The sequence below is a fragment of the Harpegnathos saltator genome, unplaced genomic scaffold (genome assembly GCF_003227715.2).
Source record: "Harpegnathos saltator strain DR-91 unplaced genomic scaffold, Hsal_v8.6 scaffold82, whole genome shotgun sequence".
NCBI classification, from domain to species: domain Eukaryota; kingdom Metazoa; phylum Arthropoda; class Insecta; order Hymenoptera; family Formicidae; genus Harpegnathos; species Harpegnathos saltator.
In genome coordinates this window covers 58,260-82,554 of record NW_020230671.1, presented here as the reverse complement: position 1 = coordinate 82,554, position 24,295 = coordinate 58,260, and the positions used below count along the sequence as shown (strand labels likewise).

General features: G+C 33.4%; 2 protein-coding genes across 7 annotated transcripts; one reads left to right on the top strand and one right to left on the bottom strand.

The window, feature by feature from the left end:
* Nucleotides 1-2,402: 2,402 nt before the first annotated feature.
* On the bottom strand, nt 2,403-6,155 carry LOC112590464 (THAP domain-containing protein 2-like). Of its 4 annotated transcripts, XM_025306963.1 has the most exons (6): nt 5,999-6,155; nt 5,346-5,576; nt 4,756-4,921; nt 4,536-4,674; nt 4,306-4,389; nt 2,403-4,033 (listed from the first exon to the last, which is right to left on the bottom strand). In XM_025306963.1, the coding sequence occupies exons 2-6, from the start codon at nt 5,438-5,440 to the stop codon at nt 3,975-3,977; spliced, it is 543 nt and encodes a 180-aa protein (XP_025162748.1). In that variant the 5' UTR covers nt 5,441-5,576; nt 5,999-6,155; the 3' UTR covers nt 2,403-3,974. The 4 variants fall into 4 exon arrangements, with proteins under 4 accessions (XP_025162748.1, XP_025162747.1, XP_025162746.1 ...); XM_025306962.1 differs by lacking the exon at nt 5,999-6,155 and having other exon boundaries at nt 5,346-5,737; XM_025306961.1 differs by lacking the exons at nt 5,346-5,576; nt 5,999-6,155 and adding an exon at nt 5,008-5,249.
* An 8,470-nt stretch (nt 6,156-14,625) lies between these two features.
* Nucleotides 14,626-23,012, top strand: LOC112590465 (glutamyl aminopeptidase-like). Of its 3 annotated transcripts, none has more exons than XM_025306968.1 (12): nt 14,626-14,676; nt 15,221-15,369; nt 16,679-17,125; nt 18,584-18,767; nt 19,449-19,626; nt 19,765-19,846; nt 20,169-20,515; nt 21,180-21,460; nt 21,773-21,963; nt 22,106-22,408; nt 22,499-22,577; nt 22,747-23,012. In XM_025306968.1, exons 3-12 carry the CDS (start codon nt 16,689-16,691, stop codon nt 22,873-22,875), a joined length of 2,211 nt encoding a protein of 736 aa, XP_025162753.1. In that variant the 5' UTR covers nt 14,626-14,676; nt 15,221-15,369; nt 16,679-16,688; the 3' UTR covers nt 22,876-23,012. The 3 variants fall into 3 exon arrangements, with proteins under 3 accessions (XP_025162753.1, XP_025162752.1, XP_025162751.1); XM_025306967.1 differs by lacking the exon at nt 14,626-14,676 and having other exon boundaries at nt 14,966-15,369; nt 22,106-22,271; nt 22,347-22,408; XM_025306966.1 differs by lacking the exon at nt 14,626-14,676 and having other exon boundaries at nt 14,966-15,369.
* Nucleotides 23,013-24,295: the final 1,283 nt, after the last annotated feature.

Below are 24,295 nucleotides of genomic sequence, written 5' to 3'. Positions count from 1 at the left end.
ACGTACCATGATGGCTTTGTGCGATGATGCATTATCGTGCAACAAAAACCAACTGCCTGGCTCTCGATATTCCGGTCGAACTCGTCGAATTCTGGCCCACAATCGTTGTAGAACTCCCAGATAACATCTGGGCAGACACACAACGGTCGCTTCGAAGAATTTCTTTGACTTTCTCGATGTTTTCTTCATTGCGAGTAGTTTTTGGCGGCGGTGCTCGGTCATCGTCTGCAAAGTCCTCACGACCGTCACGGAATCGACCAAACCAACGGAAAACCTGTGCACGGGACATGCATTCATCCCCGTACACATTTTTTAGCGTTTCGTACATTTCTGCACCACATTTACCCAATTTAAAAGTTGGTTTTTCGACCGACGTACACAAAGTGACTTTACATAAAATGTCAAACCACAGTGAAATATCAACCGAATTCGCTCAAATTTTGAGGTTAAGTAGATGAAGGGTAGAACATTCATCTACCATTATTCATTCATAGATATCGCTGCACTAAAAACTTTGATGGAACCAGTCTCATCGTATCTGGGACAGACCGTGTATCTAAACCGATTTGTGATATCGTTGCTCAGTAATATATTCGTCGCCTAGAGAAGTGCGTGTATTCGTGCATTATTCCCGCCAATAAGAGCAATTTCTTAACACAGCATAAACATGCCTCGTAACTAACATAAACTTCCCGAGTAATATGCAAAAAGTTTTAGTCCGTGCTCACTGTTCGTTAAAAAGTTATTAACAAATGAAGTTAGTGATAAGAGTTTGCACCGAGCATGTGTACACACACACACACATACCGAAGAGGGCGTGCGGGGAGGCCTTCGGCCCCCCCACTCGCCCCCCCCTCAAGGGTCAACGGGTGAAATTCGCTTCATGTGGAAAGTCGCAATAAGTCGCAAACTCACATGTGACTTTCCATATGAAGTGAGTTTCATTCGTTAACCCTCGAGGGGAGGTGCGGGTGGGGGGCCGAAAGCCCCCCGCACGCCCCCTTCGGTGTGTGTGTGTGTGTGTATGCTCGGTGCAAACTCTTACCACCACAGATGTCTATACTATACTAGATTGCTAACTTCTCAAAAGAGCTGTGTCCCGCCCATGGAGGTAGGAATATCTGGAGGGAGCATATTTCTCCGATCATGAAGCCTAAGGGGAAAGGGGAGTGTAAGTCTATTGTAACGTATATGAACTACCAAGATGGCGACAGCAGTGACGGTGATTACATGGAATATCTATTGTAACGTCTTGGAAATACAACTTCCACATGAATAAAAATAATAAATTGAATTTGATGCATTGTGAGAAAAAGTAATTTCAGAGAACAAAAATATAATCAATTTACGTATGGTTTATTATGAAATATACAAAACGTATGACAAAATAAAAATTGCATTATAAATATAATATAATTATAAAAGTAAATTATAATTTTATAATATAGTTATAGTTATAGACTATAACGCATGTCTTACTTTTTATTAACATAAAAGAAATATAAATGTAAACGCAAAAACTACCAATAACACAATACAATGTTATAATTTTCTACTCAAGATTTCTACTCAAGAACTGTTACGTAGGATGCACATTATGATATTGTATAATTAGAAATTAGAACATGAGTGTAATGTTACTGTTAGTTATTGTTTACTAGAATTATTGTCCCTTAAACAAAACTATTTTGTTAAATGCTTGCCTTATACTTATGTTATCACGAAGTATATTACGCCCTATAAAATGTAATCTTATTTTAATATATTTAGAGGCGATTGCTCTCATAAGATGAAACACATGATTTTCTAAAATTGTTTGATCACGAGAATGTTCTTCTATATTTGAGAAAATATTTCTATTTTCAATGAGACGTTGCAAAACTTGATTCAAGAGATAAATTTCTGTAAATTTTTTTGATAAACATTTATCGCCACTTTCACGCAAAGCTAAACGAATTGCAATTTCAGCTTTAGTACAAATTACAATTACATCGTGTGAAGGCAATCTTAAGCCCCCACGATTTTTAATATTAATTAAAGAACATTCGATATGTGTTTCGTTGCCAGTAAGAGCTTCGATACAAGTTTCACAATGTAGAATTTTTTCTAAATGTCTTACAACAAAACCTGCAATATAAGCTATAACTCTCGTTGTAAATTCTGAAAGCGTTATTGTATCAAGCAAAAGAGGTAAATTTTCGTTCCTATCTTCATGATTGCTATCATCTATTACTCGAGATTTCGGAGTTGACTGATTTATTATAGTTGCAGAATTCGCAGAAACATGTAGTATTGAAATTATTTCTAGCGGGATGCAATTACCAGTTGCTGTCTCTGTGATCTCTGTATGGACAAGAATTTTTTTATAAGCGGCTTTAAATTGCCGAGCCGTCGGGTTATTGTTAGAACCTCCATGAGCTCGTATAGAGCTGAATAACAATTCAACGTGATCTTGGTTAAATTTGTAACCTGATATATATTTTAATACGTCTTGACTAACAACTAAATCTTTATAAAGTATTGTTATACTTTTGATACATATCATAAAACCGAGGAATGCACATTTATTTTTAGAATAAATCAACAATTGACCATCTGTCTTTCGTAATTGTGATAGGAAATTATAGCCTTCTTTTAATTTTTCCAAAATTATAGAACTATTGTTTTTATTTAACGGTTGTTTGAACCCTATCTGTTTCATGTTCCTCGAATTTAAGATATCAAAAAGATCATTTATTATTCGTATGAATCTTATCGTTGGGGCCGAATTTGCAAAATCTGTATATCGTAAATCATTTTTACAAATTTCTACAGAATTATTGAAGATTTGCACTGCATCAGCTACAGAATTACTGAAGATTTGCACTGCGAGTTTTACTTTCATTTTTTATTTATGGTATTGTATATGACGCGTTCTTAATTTATTACCCAAGTGTAGACTTTCCTTAACTTGAATGTCATTAAGCTTCGTAAAATGTTCCCATTGGATCATATCACCATTGTCATCAATTATTGATTTATGTTCTCCAATACAATTACGTAATAGTTTCACACAATGGCATGGGTCGAGAAATACAGTAACTTTTCTGTCCGTTAACGGATGAGAGAAATAAGTCTGAAAAGATGTAAAGTTAAAATTACATCCTAAAAGTGTGCACATGGTTAAATTAGCTGGAGCCCCGTCAAAAGTTACAGATATTATATTTATTTCATGCTCATGCAATAGTATTAATGCCTGACGAACCATATTGAACTTTTGCTCTGCATTCAGACCAGAAATAAAGAAATATCCAATGGGAATTTTCCAGGATCCATTAATACAATTTACAAAAAACACTAGTGCTTCTTTTGCTATTATACCGTATTCACAATCAATATTAGGCCCCAAGTCTATATATCCACAATATTTCTCACCATCATATTCTACATGTTGTCTTACAGCCATTTCATCGAATATAAGAGCGCCAAAAAGAGGATAATTTACTAAATTAGCACGTTTTTTAATGGACTTCAATGCTTCCTCGTTAAAACCAGGTTCACCGTGAACCGACTTGTACCATTTACTTATTGTTTTTGGATGGGGTAAACAAGTATCAAATTTTTTTCGAATAAATGTATACGCTCGTGGCGAATAAAAGTGCAACGTTAAAGCAAACGATCTTAATTCTGGCCTATACTTTTTAGGCGTTGGAGTTTTATTAATCTTATTAACTTGACGTTTTAATAATTGTTTGTTGAAATTACCTAAATCTTTTAAGACATCCAGCTGTTCTGCATTAAGAAGATTTTTTTTTTTCAAACATGTCAATACATCTTTCAATTTTGCAACACACTTAATGGTTCGTCGTTGCTTTTGTTGTAACATTTTAATTTTTTTCTGAAATTCTTTTCTCGTATACATCAACGCAGTTCTCAACGATTGTTTCCGTGGCGTGTTTTCTGATAGATATGGCGAAACAATTATTCCTTGATTTTTAATTCTTGAAGTACGTGGTACTGTACGTGGTACGTGGTGAAGTACTCGTCTGGGAAACTGTATCAAATACAACGTTGATGAAAAAATATAATTAAACGAAAAAAATTTCATAAACATTATTCTTTTATTAGGAAAAAAAAGTAACTACATATCTTGAGTAGAAATGCTAAATTTTTATTCTCTTATTCAATCTATAGTAACTAGTAACAAAACTATTAAAAATCACTGGCCAATTTATTATTAATATAAAATTTTTGTAATAGTCCGCTATCACTTAACAGTGTTTCTACAAAATGATTTGTTTTATCTATTGCAATTGATAAATATACCTTGTTCAATGTTGTCACATATTTCCATGGAATCAAGATTTTCTGCTTCTTTGATTCTGCATGTTTCAGGATCATCTATATAATCTATATAATTGTCATTAAAAGAATCATTATATTTTATAAGAAATTATTAATAAGATTATTCATAACTCCACATCACTAAACAGTTACAATAAGATGATCACTAAATAATATATGTTTTATAATAAGATAATTATGTTTTAACATACTTTTTTCTGCATTGTGATGTATTTTTTGTATTTTTACAGGATCAAGATTCTGTTGCTCTTTCATTAAATTATAATTATGTTCGTCCAATATTTTTTTTCGTTTCACAGGAGACTCGTCATTTTTCATATTCATATTATTCTGTAATACATATTTTGTTAATACATATTGTCTTACAAAATATAAAATACTTGAAACTGATAATTCTATGTCTATACATACAAATGGGACAGCACCAGATCTAATTCTAATACAATTAAGTGATGTTTTGTCCATATCACTTTCTTCAAAATGTAATGAGCAAATAAATGCATTTTCTGGAACATTACTGTCATTTAAGTCCATTCTATCAAGCCACTTTTTACGTACTTGTGGTTTCTTTGGAATTCTGTAATTATCAAATTACTTTAAAAAATGTCAACAATGATATAAAATATAATTTTACTTTGAATAATCAATAGTATTAAAACATACCTGTGAAATGTAATTAGTCTGCCATGCGAGTATTCCCATCTCAATTGTGTTTTATTTTTTCGTGTTACGTGTCTTCTGCTCTTGCAGTCTTTTGCATAACAATCAGACATATTGCGTGAATTATTATGTGAATTTATTATTGCAAAGCACTTTATTACAGATATAAACAACTTTATTGCAAGCACTTTTATTACAAAATATGTGCAACACACACAACCTCAAAATTCTTTGGTTATAATCACGCCGTATGACGTGAAAATAGATTTGATATATATCGTATCTTATATATATGTTATTTTTGAACCACCAAGATGGCCGCTACGGATATTTCCTCTCACCTCTCAGGCTTCACTCCCCTCGCCCTCAAAAATACTTTATGCTCCCTCCAGATATTCTTACCTCCATGGTCCCGCCCATTTTCCGGTTCGACCATGAAGACCGCCAAGACATGGCGGCGGTGTGTGTTTGTAGTGTGTATGTGAATACCCGATGCGTATGTAGTAGTGCGTGGTAGTGCGTATGTGACACCTGATGTGTCTACTACTATTTATATTAGTAAAACTGCAAATCTACAAACGAGATAATGCCGAATAAGTATTGTAAATTTCAAAAATACGAACAAGAAAGAATATCATTTAAAGATGTGTGTATTAATAAGGTGTTGCTAATCTAAGTGTTTGGTAAAGGTTAAAATTAAATTGAATATATACAGTTCAAAATATGTCAAAGTATTTGTATTAATATTTTTTACATACATATAAAGAATAAAATGCAACTTATGTGTTATTAAATAATATTAATTTTGTAAATTTGTGTCTGTTACTTGCAGGATTTCTATCTTTCGTTGTTTTTGTAAGTGAGTACATTCTAATATTAATAATATTAATAATATTAACATAATATTAATAATATTAACAATGTTTAATTGCAAGATAACCCTCACATATTACAAACCTCGAACATTTATTATATATAAATGTATTCTACTTACTTAAATAAGTGATATCCTTTTTTATTCGTATTATTGCAATTAACAATGCAACATGTACTTGGCATTATCTCGTTTATATATTTGCAATTTTACTAATATAAATAGCAGTAGATACGACACATCAGTGTAGACACATCAGGTATCACATACTTACAGTACAGCATTACTACACACGCATCGAATACTCACGTACGCACTACAAACACACACCGCCGCCATGTTTTGGCGGTCGAACCGGAAAATAGGCGGGACACAGCTCTTGTATAGGTCAAAGATCGAAGTTAGCAATCTAGTATAGTATAGACATCTGTGCTTACCACTAACTTAATTTGTTTATAACTTTTTAACGAACAGTGAGCACGGACTAAAACTTTTTGCATATTATTCGGGAAGTTTATGTTAATTACGAGGCATGTTTATGTCGCCAAAGTTTATCGATATAATAGCTTTCCTGAATCAGGCAACCTGAGCAACCAGGAGCAACCTGAATTATGATCTGCTTTAACGCTTCATATCTCGCTTCGCGGAACTGAGCGACGATTTTGCCACAGGAAAAAGTTGCTTCTCGTGCAAAAACGTGTCGAATGAGCCTAGTCTCATTAAAATCGGAGGTGACTGTGTACTTCTAAATATTTACCAAATTTAATGTTATGTTTGAAATAAAATTTAATATTAAATATTATTTAATACTAATATTACATGTAACATTTAATATTAAATTTAATATATTAAATATCTATAGATTACTGTTTTTATTGAAGAAATACTCACATTTTTTTTATTTTATTGAAAAAATACATTTTGATCTTGCAAATGTTTCTATAACGCTTACCATACGCCCACTTAGTACTTGTACTGCTTGTTTCACTCGCATCTTTTTAATTTTTTCTTTTATTATGTGCTCCGGTGTCAAATGTTTCAAATGTGGATGAATTATATTTAAATGTTTATCCATAAGCCATGCACATTTAATTATATCCCAGCTTGCAATTTTCTCTAGAATATTATTTTTCACAGATGGCTATATCTTTCGTTAATAAATTATTCCTGATGCCTTTAATGAAGTGTGATGGGTCGTATAGTGGTATTATTTCAGCATCTTCTACTTCAAAAGTTTGCCCTATGAAATAGAAAGTAAATAGAAAAAAATATAAAAAACCGAAATTTGCAATTCTTTCTTTTTACAATGTTTTATAATTACTTACTCTGTGCTCTATTCTCTTTATGCCTTGTTATATTAGTACGCCGCAATAATTCATTTATTATGCGATATCGTTTGTTCCTTGATCACATATACTTGCAACAATGTGGAAGCCTGCTTTTTTATTTTTTGAATATGTTCTTTAATGCATCGAATTAATTGCGCGGTGTTAGTTACTTAACTTTATTTAACTTTATTCCAAAAATTAAAAGATATTGGTATTTTCCAAGATGAATTAATTCCGCTTAACATACAAACTAAAACATGATCCGCGATTTTTTGCGTTCGGTTATTGCTTCCATTCCTCAAATCCACATATGATATCCTTTCGAATATCATAAGTAAATTTGGGTTGTATTGATACTTCGTCCCAAATAAGGATACACACTTTCTTCTTCATTGACATGTTTAAAGCTATGCTTTTCAAATGTCTCAGGATGAAAGGGTTCAATCCTGGGAACAAAAGTATTCTGTGTAAAACGGACTGTAAAGTTTGAATGCTCGGTATTTGTTTAAAAATTGATCGTAAAGAAAAGTAAGCACGCTTCCCCATTGTCTTGTACATTGTTAAAGCGAATGTTTTTTGTTTTGCATTGTAGCGTTGATCCTGTAAAATATTAAAAATTATTAACTCCCAAAAGTTTTTCTGCTTCTACATGTATATGCAAAAAACCAAACAATGTAAATATTTTGTATTATATAAAATAGATATTAGTAGTTATGAAGCACACACACACAAACATTGATATACATACAATAATATTTCTTTGTATATATGCATTTATTTGTTTGTATATATATAGAGAGACAGTAGCAAAGAAGATATATTGGGTCTGGGAAAAAGTTCGTGGCGTTTTTTAGTAAAATTCAACTGGTTTTCTTATAGTGTGAAAATGAATTTATTTAAACCAAACATGCTCCATTATTATTGACAATGTTTCGCTATTTTTCGGGTAGAGCCATGATGCCATCGGTGAAGAACTTATGTGGTTTCTGGTTAAAAAACTAAATCAAATGGTTTTCACAGGCTTCTTTTGAAACCAGCTTAATTCCATTGAGAGAGTTCTGCAGAGATCGGAACAAGTGATAGTCAGAGGGTGCTATGTCTGGACTATACGGTGGATACATCAAAACTTCCCAACCAAATTCTCGCAATTTTTGACGGGTCATCAAAGAAGTGTGTGGTCGGGCGTTATCATGATGGAAGACAACACCTTTCCTATTATTCAATTCGGGCCGTTTTCTTTCAATTATCTGGCGTAATCTTTCTAGTTGTCCACAGTAGAGTTGAGAATCAATCGTCTGACCAACTGGAAGTAGCTCATGGTGGACGATTCTCTTCCAGTCCCACCACACACACAGCATCACCTTTTTCGGCGTCAATCCTGGCTTCGCGAACGCTTGTGACGGCTCACCATCCCTTGTCCACGATCTTTGACGCTTCCGATTGTCGTACGTGATCCATTTTTCATCACCGGTTATGACACGTTTCAGAAATGGCTCGATTTCATTGCGTTTCAGCAGCGCATCGCAGATGTTAATTCGGTCTATCATGTTTTTGCGCTCAACTCATGAGGAACCCATACATCGAGCTTTTTTTTGTAGTCAGTTTGGTGTAAATGGTTCAAAACAGTTTTGTGATCAATGCCTAGCTCCATACCAATATCGACACTGTTAATATGCTTATCTTGCTGGAGTTTTTCAAGAATCTTCATCAGCTTTTCATCAGCTTTTTCAGTGATTGGATGACCAGAGCGTGACTCTTCTTTCACATCAAAATTACCAGAACGAAAGCGAGCGAACCATTTCCGCGCAGCAGATTTTGATAAAGTACCTTCACCGTACACAGCACAAATTTTTTCACAAGCCTGCGCAGCGTTCTTCCCTTTGTCGTAATAATATTGCAAAATATAGGGCAATTTTTTATTACTTTTCTCCATTTTCAAATGCAAACAACTTTCCAACCACTGCACCAATTTCGATGTTTATACACTCAAAGTAACGCTCACCTTTTCAACGAGCGTTTAGTGGTGTCGCTACGATCTGTTTCCTGAGTTATTTGCAATTGACGCCATCTATCGGGAAAAACGCCACGAACTTTTTCCCAGACCCAATATATATCGGTCATATGTTAAATCGATATGTATCGATATGTATCGATATGTATCGATATACATTTAGTCGGTACCAGAGAGGAAGCTGAGAGCGGCCAACACGGTGTTTTCGGCGACACCGATTTTTCGCACTGGGAATGGGCGCTATCTCCATCCATTTTGAGAGGGGAACTACGATGCTACATCCACTTTTAGGTCCCGACGGTAAAACCTGCATCTGGTGGCTGTCCGTGCTACATCCACTTTCAGGCGGTTTATGTCCGTGCTACAACCATAATAGTGTACTTGACAAGCACGGTCTCGCGCATTGTTATGCATTTGTAACATGAATTAACATGTTAACATGCACAAAAAAAATAAGAATTGAGATTGTATATGATTAATATCATGAAGATTATATATGATTTATATCGATATATAAATATATGATAATAAGATAATATTTTGTGTGTACCCAAAATTATTTTTCCAAAATATTTCAGCGTTACGTTAGTATTTATTTATACTCCGGCAGGCGTTTTTTAGCGCAGTTGTGTCTGTGTGCATGTGTTGCATTGAAAGTGTGCGTGATGTACGTGTGCATATACGCACACACACACACACACACACACACACACACACACACACACACACACACACACACACACACGCACACGCACACGCACACGCACACGCACACGCACACGCACACGCACACGCACACGCACACGCACACGCACACGCACACGCACACGCACACGCACACGCACACGCACACGCACACGCACACGCACACGCACACGCACACGCACACGCACACGCACACGCACACGCACACGCACACGCACACGCACACACACACACACACACACACACACACACACACACACACACACACACACACACACACACACACACGTGTTATACGCAACAGATAGAATCTCAGGGTATATGCTTAAACATTTTCAATTGCCGTACGTTTCTATGTAAGAATGTAGTCGGCACACACACACAGAGAAACTGCTCCCGTCTATCCGTCTGAAGTCCCACCCTCCGCTCGGCTTGTTTTGACGAGCCAAGCGAAAGAGAGAGAGAGAGAGGGAATGTGTTCTCTCCATCTCGCTCTGATTCGCAACGTTGCCGAGATTGTGCTTCCCGACACACGGCCGAGACTGACGTTTTACTCTCGGCGTGAATCCAACGAGATGATCAATAGCAATCGATTTCGACTAAACGCGTTGTGTCGATAGATTTGCATGACAAATTAACATTGCATTTAAAGATACGGCGTAGCATTGAAGCGTTTACAAGAAAGTCGCGATTGAAAATCGCGAGTGCTTCATGAACCAAATGAAGGAGCGAGTTTCTCAAAGAGCGTGTGGCTTGGTGAAAGTACGCTGGACTCGCGGTGTTGAGGTCGGTGGTTCGCATCTCCTTCGCGGTCGGCGTTGTCCTTTTTCGCCAATCATTTTTTTTTTCGTTTTTTAGGAAAATGCGCTTGTTGCATACAACATACGTGTATCACAATAAATTTTTTTTCATTTTTTAAGAAAATGCACGTATTGCATACAACACACGGGCATCGCAAGCCTTGCACGTTTCGTCGATGACACTTCCTCTAAGACCTCGCCATCCGCTCGACTTGTTTCGACGAGCCAAGTAAAAGAGAGACAGAGAATGTGTTCGCTCCATCACCTCTGTGAAGATGGCCCTTCATTCTTCAAATTTGAAAAAAATTATTAGAGTTCTGAATGCTCCTTGCAGAGTTCTAGAGTTCGCAATCATTTATAGAAAGAGTTCCGTCATTTAAAGTAGAGAAAATACCATTTTAAAAATCGGAGGGCCAACTTCATGACGCCCCTCATTATGTAAAAAATGACAATTTTTTTAGAGTTCTAGATAGATTTTTAAGTTCTATAGTTCTAGATAAGTTTTAAAAATAGTTCTGTTTAAAATAATAAGAAAAATTATATTTAAAATTCTCGAATTAGAAAACGAAAAATGGCAAGAACTCTACCAATTTTGGTTTTAGCGCGTCGCATGTTAATGATAATCTTTAGAACTCGTGCAGGGCTAACCAGAACTCTGAATGAAACGACAGATTTCCGAAAATAAATTTTCTGAGTGAGATGGGAGTCGCAATTTATGGAAAAATGAAGTTTTTATAGTGAAATCCGGTGATCGAGGTGGAAAATCGATTGACTCATATTTGCCTATTCACGTATAGGGAAAAATATTATTATATTATCATTATTACATATTATTATCTCGATGCACGAATCACTACAGCTCTCTTTCAGCAGTTGAACGTACCTTGTATTTACAACTATCGCCGCTACGTGGCGCCCGATGNGGTAATGCAAATTGACGGTTATATCAACTTTGAAGCTTCATATCTTACGGGAATAGCTTACACAAAAGACAAAAGTAGGTAATGGTTTTTGGAAACATCTCGACATAGGCTACAAGAATATGCAAATAAAAAATGGGGGATCCCATTTAGGATTTTAAAGTTGACTTTTATGTGATTTCCAAACGACAATTCAAAGTCAAGCCAAAAATTACCGTCAGATATCTCCCTCTAAACCCTACAACTTTTGTTTGAAACATTTTCCAATAAAATCATCGGTTTGCGAATATAGCACTTGTAAACTTTAAAATGGACACCTTGTATATTAACCTTGTCTATGAATATAATGACTATAAAGCTTCGATAGTTAGATTTTGCCTAACACAGGTCGACCCACTGAGACGGGGATGAGTAGTCACTGCTGTAAACTGGTGACGTGCCATTTGATCCCGTAATTACTTCGCTTGATGCTAAACCAGCTGATGTAACCAACTTGGCCAGAGAAATCGGAATGTTTATCATAGAGAATATATTTTTTGCTATGAATTACAAATTAATATAATACCGAAATGAGAATATGCTTCCTTACAATTTCTCTCTTTTATAAACTAATAAGGGTATAAAGTTAATTTAAAAGTTCTAAAATCATAAAACCCATTAAGCACAGAATAATTATATAACATATATATAGTTATATATAACATATAACATGACATCAATTTTATCGTCTCCCTCTCACAATATATAATAGTACACTTATTCAGAATTGAAATTCCTTTTTATTTAACTTAACAATATATTAATGTATAGTAAATAAATGTTAGTATAATCTAGTATTTTATTCATTCATTGTGCTTCCGTTGTTTTATTCCTTCTGTTTGTGATATCGTGAGCCATTCGTTTTCTTCATTCCTTTCTTTTCTGTTTGTCGAGTTTCGAGGTATTTCATTTAAATTCCGTTTTATTTGTCGTTTTAATTTTATCGCTACATAATCTATAATGAATAAAAATTAGATTTGTATGATATTTTATTATTAGTTTGGAATTTAATCGTAATTTAGTTGTAGTTTATTTAATTATACATCACAAAATTCGATTATCAGTGTATCACATTTTAAAAATAATTTGCTTCTCTTTTCCGACAAAGTTTGTTTTTACTTTCTGAACATGACTATGAACCCTAGAAATTTGAAACTATTGAAAATAGCTTCGGATCAACAACAATATGATATAGAATCTGCTATATCTGAAAATGAAAAAGATTTTAGTCTACAATTAGAAACCTTAATAAAGGACGCAATTGACGAATCTCTGTTTGTAGAAATTCATGAAGAACTACACTTTGAGGACGCAAATTTCATGTCACATCCATTTGCAATCGAGGACAAAGATCATAAAGATATGTTAAACATGAAAACAAATTTAGATTCGAGCCTTTCCGAAGATAAAGACATCACTATGGAATATAAACAAAAAGCTATAAATTATTGAAAGTCGGGACTGAAACACAAATTAAAATTTGAGTCAGTTCAGACAAAATTTAGACGTTTAAAATCAAAGCGACAGTTATATCGTTGAGAAATACAAGTTTCGAATGATGGAACTCGATTTGAAAAATTAAGGAAAATTTCTCAATCCGTATTGGATCGATTCAAAGAAGCTGTGAATAAGTCAGTAACAGTTCATGATTTGGATCTTCGTAGATGGGCTTCAAAAGCTCGAGATGAAATTTCCTTATCGACAAAGTTATTCAAAGCTTCTAATAAAGGGGTTTACAGGTTTAAACAAAAACATGGAATCGTTTCCAGAAAAATAAACAAATTTATCACGCAGAAGTCAATAATTGAGAAAGATCATATAGCATTTTATAAATATAAATAACGTCCTTCCAAAACTATATTATGGCGGTAAAAAATTTTTTTAAATTCAAAATATTATTTAAGACCAAGTAAATGTGAAAGCACTGATTTAATTTACATACCTAGTATATCTTAAATATACAAATGAGATCGATGAGTGTATTAGACATACAAAAGAGATCGATCTTTACATTCAATCAGTTATAATTCTGTTATAAATTAAAATTATTTCCTATTATTTTGGGATTTTGAAGTATCAGTTTTACCCTTTCAAACGCCCCATAACTTTTCTCTACTCACGAAATAAACTCATAAAACAGTAATTTGTACCATGTCTTCTCAGAAGAAGTATATTAAGCACTGTATTTTTGTGCTCTGGTTAAAAAAAATTGCTACTGAAGCCGCCAAAATGATTTGTTTCGGTTTAGATGAAGATGCTGTAATCCACAAAATTTATAAAATGGTTTCAAAGTGGGTTTCGAAGTGACCATTTTGATGTTATTGATGCAGAACGTAGTGGAATGCCGAAAACTGTGAGACGCTCTGATACGATAATGTCCTAATTGTTACAATTCAAACAAAACGACTTTCTTCACAAAATCGTAATCAGGGATGAAAAAGCATTATTGATATTATTGAGTGAAATCACAATCTTTTTACCGAAATAGAATTCGGCAGCTGCCCGAAAGATGAGAGAAGTTTGTTGAAAATAATACGGATTATTTCAAAAGTTAACTATGTTTGTCTTTTTTTTTTGTAAATATACATTAAAATCATACTGAACAAATATCATACAAAGTTTATTCTCTTTAAAGTTTTTAAAACAATTTTTCTTGTCAATCTTTGCGATGTTTTGTCAAAGTTTACAAAATTGTTAAATTCAGTAAAATTTCCGAAGTAATATATGAAATGTGATATTTTCCATATTGTTTAATATCAGTTCAGGTTATCAATAATAATTAAATATGCTATTACCTGGCAAAATTCTTTATATGTAATCAATCTAGCGTCAAGGTGTTTTTCAAAACGTAACTTATTGTTGCGTGGTTTGTGTTTATATTTTTTGTGTTTAGTAAACGGACCTCTATATCAGAAGCTGTATTCATGCTACATACGGTAGTAGGCAACGAGCACTAGAAGTGGAAATATCAAATACAGAACATATATTCACATAGGTAAGAGATATTGAATTCCTTATATCCGTTGTATTAGTTTTCTTACATTAATATCAACATTAAGTAACAATATTATGGAATAATGACCTCATATAAAAACGTATCATTAACTAATATTCTGCTAACAAATAAATCCCCATATAGGTACATATATGGCTTTGAGAAATATTTACATGAAATTCCTAATATTATTAAGTTACATTTCGATATGCGCCGCTGTTATGCCAGACTACTTTGCTACCGATCATGATCAATCTTTAGACATGGACCTGCAACATTGCGATTTTCCTCTTATAATGATTTACTGGTTTCTAACACTCGGCCAATTCGATATAACTTAAATATCCTAATACTTGCGCTAATGAATCCGACATGGAACGTAGTTGACTGTATAAGTGATATCACGATTATTATTGAAAATTCGATGAGATTCATAAGTTTGCACGCCTATGAATTGAATATCAACACTCGGATAAAGGTTGTAAATACCAACTCACTTGAAGGCTACAGATTAACTGGCTACCGTTATTGCAAACGCTCGCAGATTTTGGATTTGCAGTTTGATAAAGTAATAGTTCCTGGGACTTATAACTTGACAATTGGCTCTACTATTCGCCGTCCTTGGGACCGTTCTTGGAACGGTGTAGTTAAATACGAATACAAGAAAAGTGGAACAAATCTTGAGAAAGCAAGGTAAGAATTTGCGAGAATCATACTGCTAACCATTGTATGTAAACATTCTTTTCTGCTGGTACAAGTGTTATGCTGCTTATACTGGTTTATTTAGTTATCATTCGTAAAAATAAAAAATAAAACCGATTAATTCAACGTTTTCTTGTAAAATATTTATCGACAAAGTATTTGTCCAGAATCCCTATGTCGATATATAAATCAATTAAAAATGATCATAATTGCGAAAACAAGCATTTACATAATTTACATTTGTATACCAGCCTTTTTTCAGTATTGACATATATATAAATTAAATTTCGTACAATTTTGTGAGATCATATGCAGACAATATTAATATTATGAGTTATGTAGAGAATATCTCATAAGTCGATACAATGAATTCGTAACATGGGAACATATAGCAGATTAAGACAAATATAAAAGTCTCATACTGTTTTGCAGTATTCGCGATAATTATCGAGTTATGAATCATAAAAGTCTAATAAGTGATCGTGCGCCGAGATAATATTAGAAGAGTTGTTCGGGCTTAACGCGATTCAATCGATTCAGCTGTCGTGCGGCGAGATCTAGGAATGGCATCTCGCCATTAAAATAAGACAAGCAGCGCGGCACATTGTCCTTCTCTTCATCACCGACAACAGTTGCTGAATCGACTGGACCGCGCAATAACACGGGTAGCTGTATTCTTCTCAAATCATGCATATCTGTGTGCGTTCATTCGTCACATTTCTATAATTAATAATTCAATAATTATTGCGAATATCGCAAAACAGTATAGAGAACAGAGGCTATATGTTTGTCTTAATTCGTTCTATATCTCCACGAATTTCTTGTAGCAAGTTGTGGAACATCCTGTATAATTCATATATATGCTTTATGTTTGCTAACTCAAATAGCCAATAGAGGCATACAGCTGATTGAGATAAAGAAAAGGATCAAATGGCATTTTGCAAAAATCGTTAAAATGGATGAAGTTATGCATGGAATAAATGGGATGAATTAGTGTGTGTCGCGGCGGTACTGGATGGCGCGCTCGGACGTTCGAATTTCTAGCGAACCACTTTGCTTAATAACAGTTGCCGTCGCGTAACTAAAGGAAAAAAGTACGTCGACAGCTATTGTTAGACTAAATGGGCTGCACTACAAACTCTAGCATTCGAGCGCGCTACTCTCTACTATCGCGACACATGCTAATATATCCGAATTTTTCTATGTATAATTTATCCATATATGTAGAAAACTCTTTTCCACATCGTTTACGTTATAGAATGGTTACAATATTTTATGTTTACAATATGTTCTAATATAGGTTAGTCATCATGCAACCTAACATGGCTCGGAGAGTGTTTCCATGTTGGGATGAGCCCGAATTAAAGGCAGTTTTCAACATATCTGTACTATATCCTGAGAATTTAAAAGTTTTCTCGAATGAACCTAAACTATACACTGAAAAGTTTAACTCCGAAATTAACAAGACGTATTTTAATGATACGCCTCCGATATCTCCTTCCAACGTGTTCATTGCTCTGCTTGAAGATAACGATAATCGTACAAAGAGTGAAATATCTAACAGTGACACCATTTGGCACATGTCGCAAAAGAAGATGCTACAAGATGCAACGAGTATAATTGCAGCTGCCGATTATTGCTTGACATTCTTTACGGGATTAATCGGTGTATTGCCTAAGAGGAATCACATAGTGTTCCCCAATAATACAATAAATTCAATGGGATGTTTTGGTCTTATAATATATAGGTATATATTACGTGTGTGAATTAATTCGGTCCGTTTTTCTTCCAAAAAAGACTTTAGTATGAAAAAACATAAAAAAGCATACTGATCAAAGTATTTGCCATCGCTTATTTTTTCTCATCTGTCTGGCAGTTGTTGCATTCCGTGACGGAAAAACGACTCGTCTTTCGAAGCGATCCATTCATTGAGCCATTTCTCTATTTCTTCAAAATTGTTGAAATGCTGGTCCGAAAGCCCGTGTACCATCGATCTGAACAAATGATAATCGGATGGAGCAATGTCTGGTGAATATGGCGGGTGATTACGGAAGTAAAACGTCCTAACCCAGTGCTTCCAAGGTGGCCTTCAAAATCTTTTCAACATGTGGTCGAGCGTTATCGTGCTGGAAGATCACTTTGTCGTGTCTCTTTGCACATTCCGACCGCTTATTCTTCAATGCGTTGTTTAAATGGATCAGTTGTTGTTGGTAAAGTTCGGCAGTAATGGTTTGGCTCTATTTTAATAGTTCATGATACATTACACCTTTCTGGTCCCATCATATACAGAGCATTACTTTCTTGCCGTGAATATTCCGCTTTGGTATCGATGTGGATGGTTTTCCTGGGTCGCTAATGGATTTCCTTCGTTTGGCATTATTGAAATATATCCACTTCTCGTCTCCAGTCACAATATAATGCAAGAAACCTTTTCTTTTTTGCCTGGCAGGCAAGATTTCAGACATGGCTTTTCACCTCTCGATGACTCTTTCTTTCAATTCGTATGGCACCCATCTTCCTTCTTTGTCAATTTTTTTCATGGCTGCCAAACGCACAGAAATTGTTGGTCGATCAATATTCAATAATTGCGCGAGCTCATATTGCGATTGACACTGATCTTCATCGATTAGCGCCTGCAATTCCTCGTTCTCGAACTTCTTCGGCTGACCTGAACGAGGTTTGTCATCGACACTGAAATCTTCACTTTTGAAACGTCGAAACCATTCTCTGCATGATTCTCTGCATGGTAGGAACACTTTCACCATAAGCTTCTACAAGCATTCGATGAGCTTCAGCGACTGTTTTTTTCAAATGAAAATAAGAACTTCTCGGAGATGATGCTTTTTTTGGCTCGAATTTCGACATTTTCGAATCAGATAAACACGATGTTGTTGTTACAAACCCAAACGTTTATCAACTGAATATTATTGTCAGATATCAAAACTAAAAAATAAAGCCTTTAATAGACAGAGATTAGAAAATTACATAGTACAGCAATTGACCGCCAGATGGACCGAACTAATTCACATATCTAACAATAAAATAGATGTCACATTATTATCATGCAGTGTTTAATGGGTTTCGTTATTAGAACTTTTAAATTAACTTCATACGTTTATGTAATTTATGAAGGAGCTAAATTGTAGAAAAGCACACTGCCAATTCTACATGTCATCACCTGATTATATGAATTCACAATTTACAGTGAAAAGGATTTTCTATATGATAAAGATATCGATTTCCCTGGCCGCAAGGCTCATATCGGCGAGGTCATTTCGCACCAAATGGCACGTCAGCCGTTTACAGCAGTGATTACTCAGTCTTGGCGGGCCGATCTGTGGATAGGCGAATCACTATCGAAGCTTTACAGTCATTATATCATGAACGAGGTTAATATATATCTATCACCATTACTAGAGGGCGAGATACTTTTGAATTTAAAGGCAAATGATCGGTATTGAAAACATTTCTTAATTTTTCTAATCGTTTTTCAATCATGTACAAATCTCATTTTATATGGAATACCGTTACTGCTAATGTGAGAAGAATAAATAGCATAACAAATATTTAATTTTGTAAGCATGACAGGTGTAAGGGTTATCATCATATATTTTGTATAATTTTTATATTTCAGCCATATAACATTTGCCTGAAACCTCATAACATAACTGTTATACATAACTGTTATACATAAGTTACGGTCTCGTTATATACAATAACTATTTTGTAATATTTTAGTAACATGTTACTTGTATGTTACATAACTGCAATTTTATATCAGTGGAAAATTATATCTAATGTACATGTATTATAACTTATTTATTTACTAATATGAGTGTATGTATGTGTAACTTATACTTTTGTGATTTGTTTGCAATTTACTTATTATATTATATAATGTTCAAATTATATAATACGTTAACTTATATAATATAGCGTCAAAATTATATTCGTTACATTACAATAATATAACCGTTATATTTATGTTTGCTGGAGTATGGAGTACATTTGCATAATGTTAATTTGTGCACTAGCGTATATTTTAGTTGTATCAGAATGATTTATTCTAGGTTTTCATCGGTTTGCTTAGTTCATCGGTTCAATTAATGGATCTCTATGCAATCCAAATTCTTCAGTTAACATTTCAGTATGAAACTAACTGTCAAATGAGAGCTCTTTCCGAATATGATGTAGAAGTCGCGGATGAGATCGATGTTGGCCTCTGTTCTCGTTGGTATTACAATAAAGGTTAATGTTTAACTGGAGATTTAAAAAAAAATATTCATTTATCGTTGGAAGAAAATACCATATAAATTATGAGACTTGGTCCTTACTCTATGTAAACCAAATAAACTTGTTATATACATCGTTCTGTTTTATTTACAGGTTTCGCTCTTTTACGTATGATAGAACATATGATCACACGAGATAAGTTTCAACTAGCTATCAAAAAATATATGCGTGAATTGTAAGTAACACTTTGTAGCATCATTATATAATACGTACTTCGCCATTAGGTGTTGCTTTGAAAGATAACTATATGTACGACAGAATTTATACTATTTCAAATCTATATGTCTATGTATTAATTAATTAATCGGCCTTAAGAGGGGCATATTAGTTATTACGTAGAATTTCGGTATATTTATGCATTTACGTTAAAACGCTCAACTGAACACGTGGTTGAGTAAAAATGTGTTTCGTATTGTAAAATTCATAAATTATTAATAACATAAACATACACACGTGCACGCACACATACACGCAACGTTGAACTTTTCTCTTTATAGTAAGTTTCGTTCTGCCACTTCTTATAATCTCTGGATCACCTTGCAACATACACTTGATGACAGAACCAATCAAATGGTTAGAATTAGTGAAATTATGGATACGTGGTTAAGTCAAAGATACTATCCTGTTATAAATGTTTTTCACAATCGTCAAAATAATACAGTGATATTAAATATCACTGGTAGTGTCGACATGAGAAAATACACGTGGATGGTACCGACAACTTATACTTCATACAATGCTTTGTCTTACATGATCAGTAATATTGTGATAGATACTTCTGAAATTACAATTATTAAGCTGGGGCAGAATATTGATTTTGCTATATTTAATAGAGAACAAAGTGGTAAGTGTATATATAGGGTGATTCGAAACAATCAGTTGTCTTTAATATGCCATATTCTTGAGCAAATTCTAAGACTATTTTTCCTCTTGCAAAATGTTATTCGATGCTTAGTTACTGAGTTATTAAGATAAATAGTTCATCTAGTGCCGGGTATAGAAAGCAGGCAAGGATGGAACAAGTAATCGTTGGGACGCGCGTCGCCTAGGCACTGACGTTGATTGCTCGGTGCGATGTGCTAATCGACGCATATAATAACATTCATCCGTATTATTTTCAAAACTTAAAAATTTGAACAACCGTGAGTGTAATAGCAAATATAGTATTATAAATTAGTAGGATACTAATTGTTCCGTCCCTGCCTGCCTTCTGTACCCGGCTCGTAATAGACGAACTATTAATCTTAATAACTCAGTAACTCAGTAAGCATCGGATAACATTTTGTAAGAGAAATAATAGTCTTAGAATTTACTCAAAAATATGACATATTAAACACAACTGCTTGTTTCGGATCACCCTGTATACATACGAGGTAAGTTCGTGACACTGTCAGTTTAAAGCGTAAAACAATTTCGACATAATACATTTTTTTATTTTATTTACAATAGTTTTCCGTGAATACAAATGTAAATTAATAACAATATAATGATTATTAAATTTACAACAGGATACTTTCGCGTGAATTATGATAAAAATAGTTGGAATCGAATCGCAAATGTTTTGCACTCTGATAATTATAATCAAATAAATGTCCTCAATCGCGCGCAATTGATTGATGATGCATATTATTTTATGAGACAAAACTACATATCACCGCATATATTTTGGAGAATTGCAAGTTATCTAAAGCACGATGTAAGTTACATAGCCTGGTATCCCATGTTCAATATTCTATCGTTTATGTGGCCTATTTGGAATAATCCGACTACGGGAGTGAAACATATCAAGGTAGGCACGGTAAAACGAATTTCATCAGTTCATAAGTTAATTAAGGGACACGTAGTCTGCAACAGTCATAAAAAAGTTTCATAATATTGAAGATGAATTATTCGGACCAAAATATAGAAAGTAATCTGTTCCTGATTATAAAAATGTACATATAAGTTGAGATATATGTCACATATATATCACGTATTTATATATACATATAAATATCTGTTCCCGATAAACAACGCTACGTACTAAAATTAAATTATAATGCTGTTATTTTAAACTGTTGTCATTTCAATATTCATGTGGTATCAATATTCTTTAACCTAGGAAGAAGTACTTCAAATATTGGACGGCTTACTTCAAAATTTGGGATACGAAGAAAAAAATGATGAGGACAATATGTATAAAACATTGAGATTATTAGGAACAAGATGGGCTTGCAAATTAGGGCATAGAAAGTGTCAAATAGCTGCTACGACACAATTGTCCGGGCATCTTTTCAAACCTGACGATAACAAGTAAATCTTTATTCTTTACTAATCTTATCCTTTACTAACCTATTTAAACATGTTTCTTTATTATTTGTTACGCCATATGTTTGATCGGTCACATGATCCAAACTTAAATTTCGCTAATGGTTGATATTTTCCACACACATAGATTTTCATCATGGTGGAAGGATTGGGTATATTGTACCGGTATGAGTTTGGCCAACGAAACTATATCGGAGATGTTGTTTGAAAAATATAAAAATACCACGGATATAGAAATTTTAAGATATTTGTTTTGCTCAGATGATGCACAAATTATCGTGAAGTATATGGATGTAATGTTATCTTTTATTCGTCAAAATATGCTATCGTATAACGAGGTGATTAAACTTTATCGTGTTGTTCTCAAGAAGCACATAAGGAAGGATGATGTTCTGAAATACATCGTGGAGAATAAGAACATCCAAATTTGGTAATTGTCTCTCTTATAAATAATTGTAATGTGACTGATCGTGAGAAAGTATAATGCTTCTATTAACAATTAATTCTTTTTAATTTGTAGGGGGCTAGGCACTACTTTAAACACAAAACTGTTTGGTGATATGATAATGAATGTATATTTAGACGAACATTTCTTTAAGGTATGTATTTTTTCGTTTATTTTGCTTTGCGTTTAATATGTTTAATTAACTCACACTTCATTTTCAAACACATAATACATGTGATAATTTATTTTTCGTTAAAGTTAGAAATTATGGATAAAAATGAAGTTGAGATGTCTTACGAAGATGTCAAAATAACCGTTTTCAGATTAGAGTATTTGCAGTAGATAATGCCAGCTTATTCAAAATAAATCTGAATGACATATCCAAATTAGAAAGAGCTCAAAAGAAGAGAATTAGTAAAATGAAAGAAATAATTTTTGGAAATCCGTATTGAATAAGAAAAGGAAGATATATAATTTCTGAACAAGCGAGTTTACAAAATGTGATGGAATTCAAATAATTAAAGTGTCCAAACTGAAGGCTATTGTAAATTGGGCAGTGAATTGAGAAGTTTCTATTTAAAATAGTGATGTCTATTTTTTATCATTGCATTTTGATAATGTATATTTAATTGTCACACTATTCTTACATTTCTATATATTTTATTTACATGGATTTAAACACACACATTATATATTACATGACAATAATATATATTACTATATAATTATGCATATATAATTATATAAATATCTATATAATATACCATGTTTATAAAATGTTTATAATTTAACCATTACGTGTTTCACATGTACATAAATATATACACATGCACTCACGCACACGATTCATACAGAAACATATACAGAAAAAAATATACACACATATATATACACACATATAAATATATATATATATATATAAATATACACACACATATATATTTATATGTGTATATATATAATCCACTCATTTGCAAAATGTCCTGCATATATTTTTTCAAGCAAATTGCAACAATCTAGATTGTCATACGTATATTACTTTTAATTACTAATATCGTTTAGCGGATTAAATAAATCATTGCGCCATAAATTGTTAGAAATATTATATCAGAAAAATTTTATTACATTTCAAATATTTACAATAATTATTATATTATATAATATTGTATATCTATACAGATGTAAAACATATTTATATATTATACTGTAATTCGTACCATTCTTTATGTATATAGCAAAACGGTGTAATAAGGAATAAGGGTTCCTATTTAAAAAACGCAAATTGACCTCCAAATAACACTTGAAAATAGAGGTCAAGGTCAAAATCAAAGTCATCATAAGGTAGCTCACTTAAATCCCTACAACTTTTATTCAGATCATTTCCTTGAAACTTCAATACTGAAGAGTTATTTGGGGTGGGACATTAAAATGGGACACTCTGTATAATACACTCTAGGTATGTAAATTAAATCAGTGCTTTCAAATTCACTCGTTTCTAAATTATATTTTGTGTTTAAAGATTTTTTGCCGCTATAATATAGTTTGAATGGACATCATTTATGTTTACAAAATACTTGTGCCTCATCTACGTGATCAATATGATCTCAAATATCAATTGTGCTCATAATGGCTGCTGACAAAAGAGACATACCCACTAGCAATAAAATAAGTACTCCGAACTCGACCTACGCCATAAAATTTTCTATTTCTACCTCGGAAAGGACTGCTCTCCGAGGCAAATTAACTGAAAAATAAAATCGGAGTTAATTTGACATTCACATCCGAAATGTCCAGCTGAGTTGAACTTAAAAGAATTATTATTATATTTAAATTAAAAAGAGATCTTGAAAAAAGAAAACATTTTATTTATAG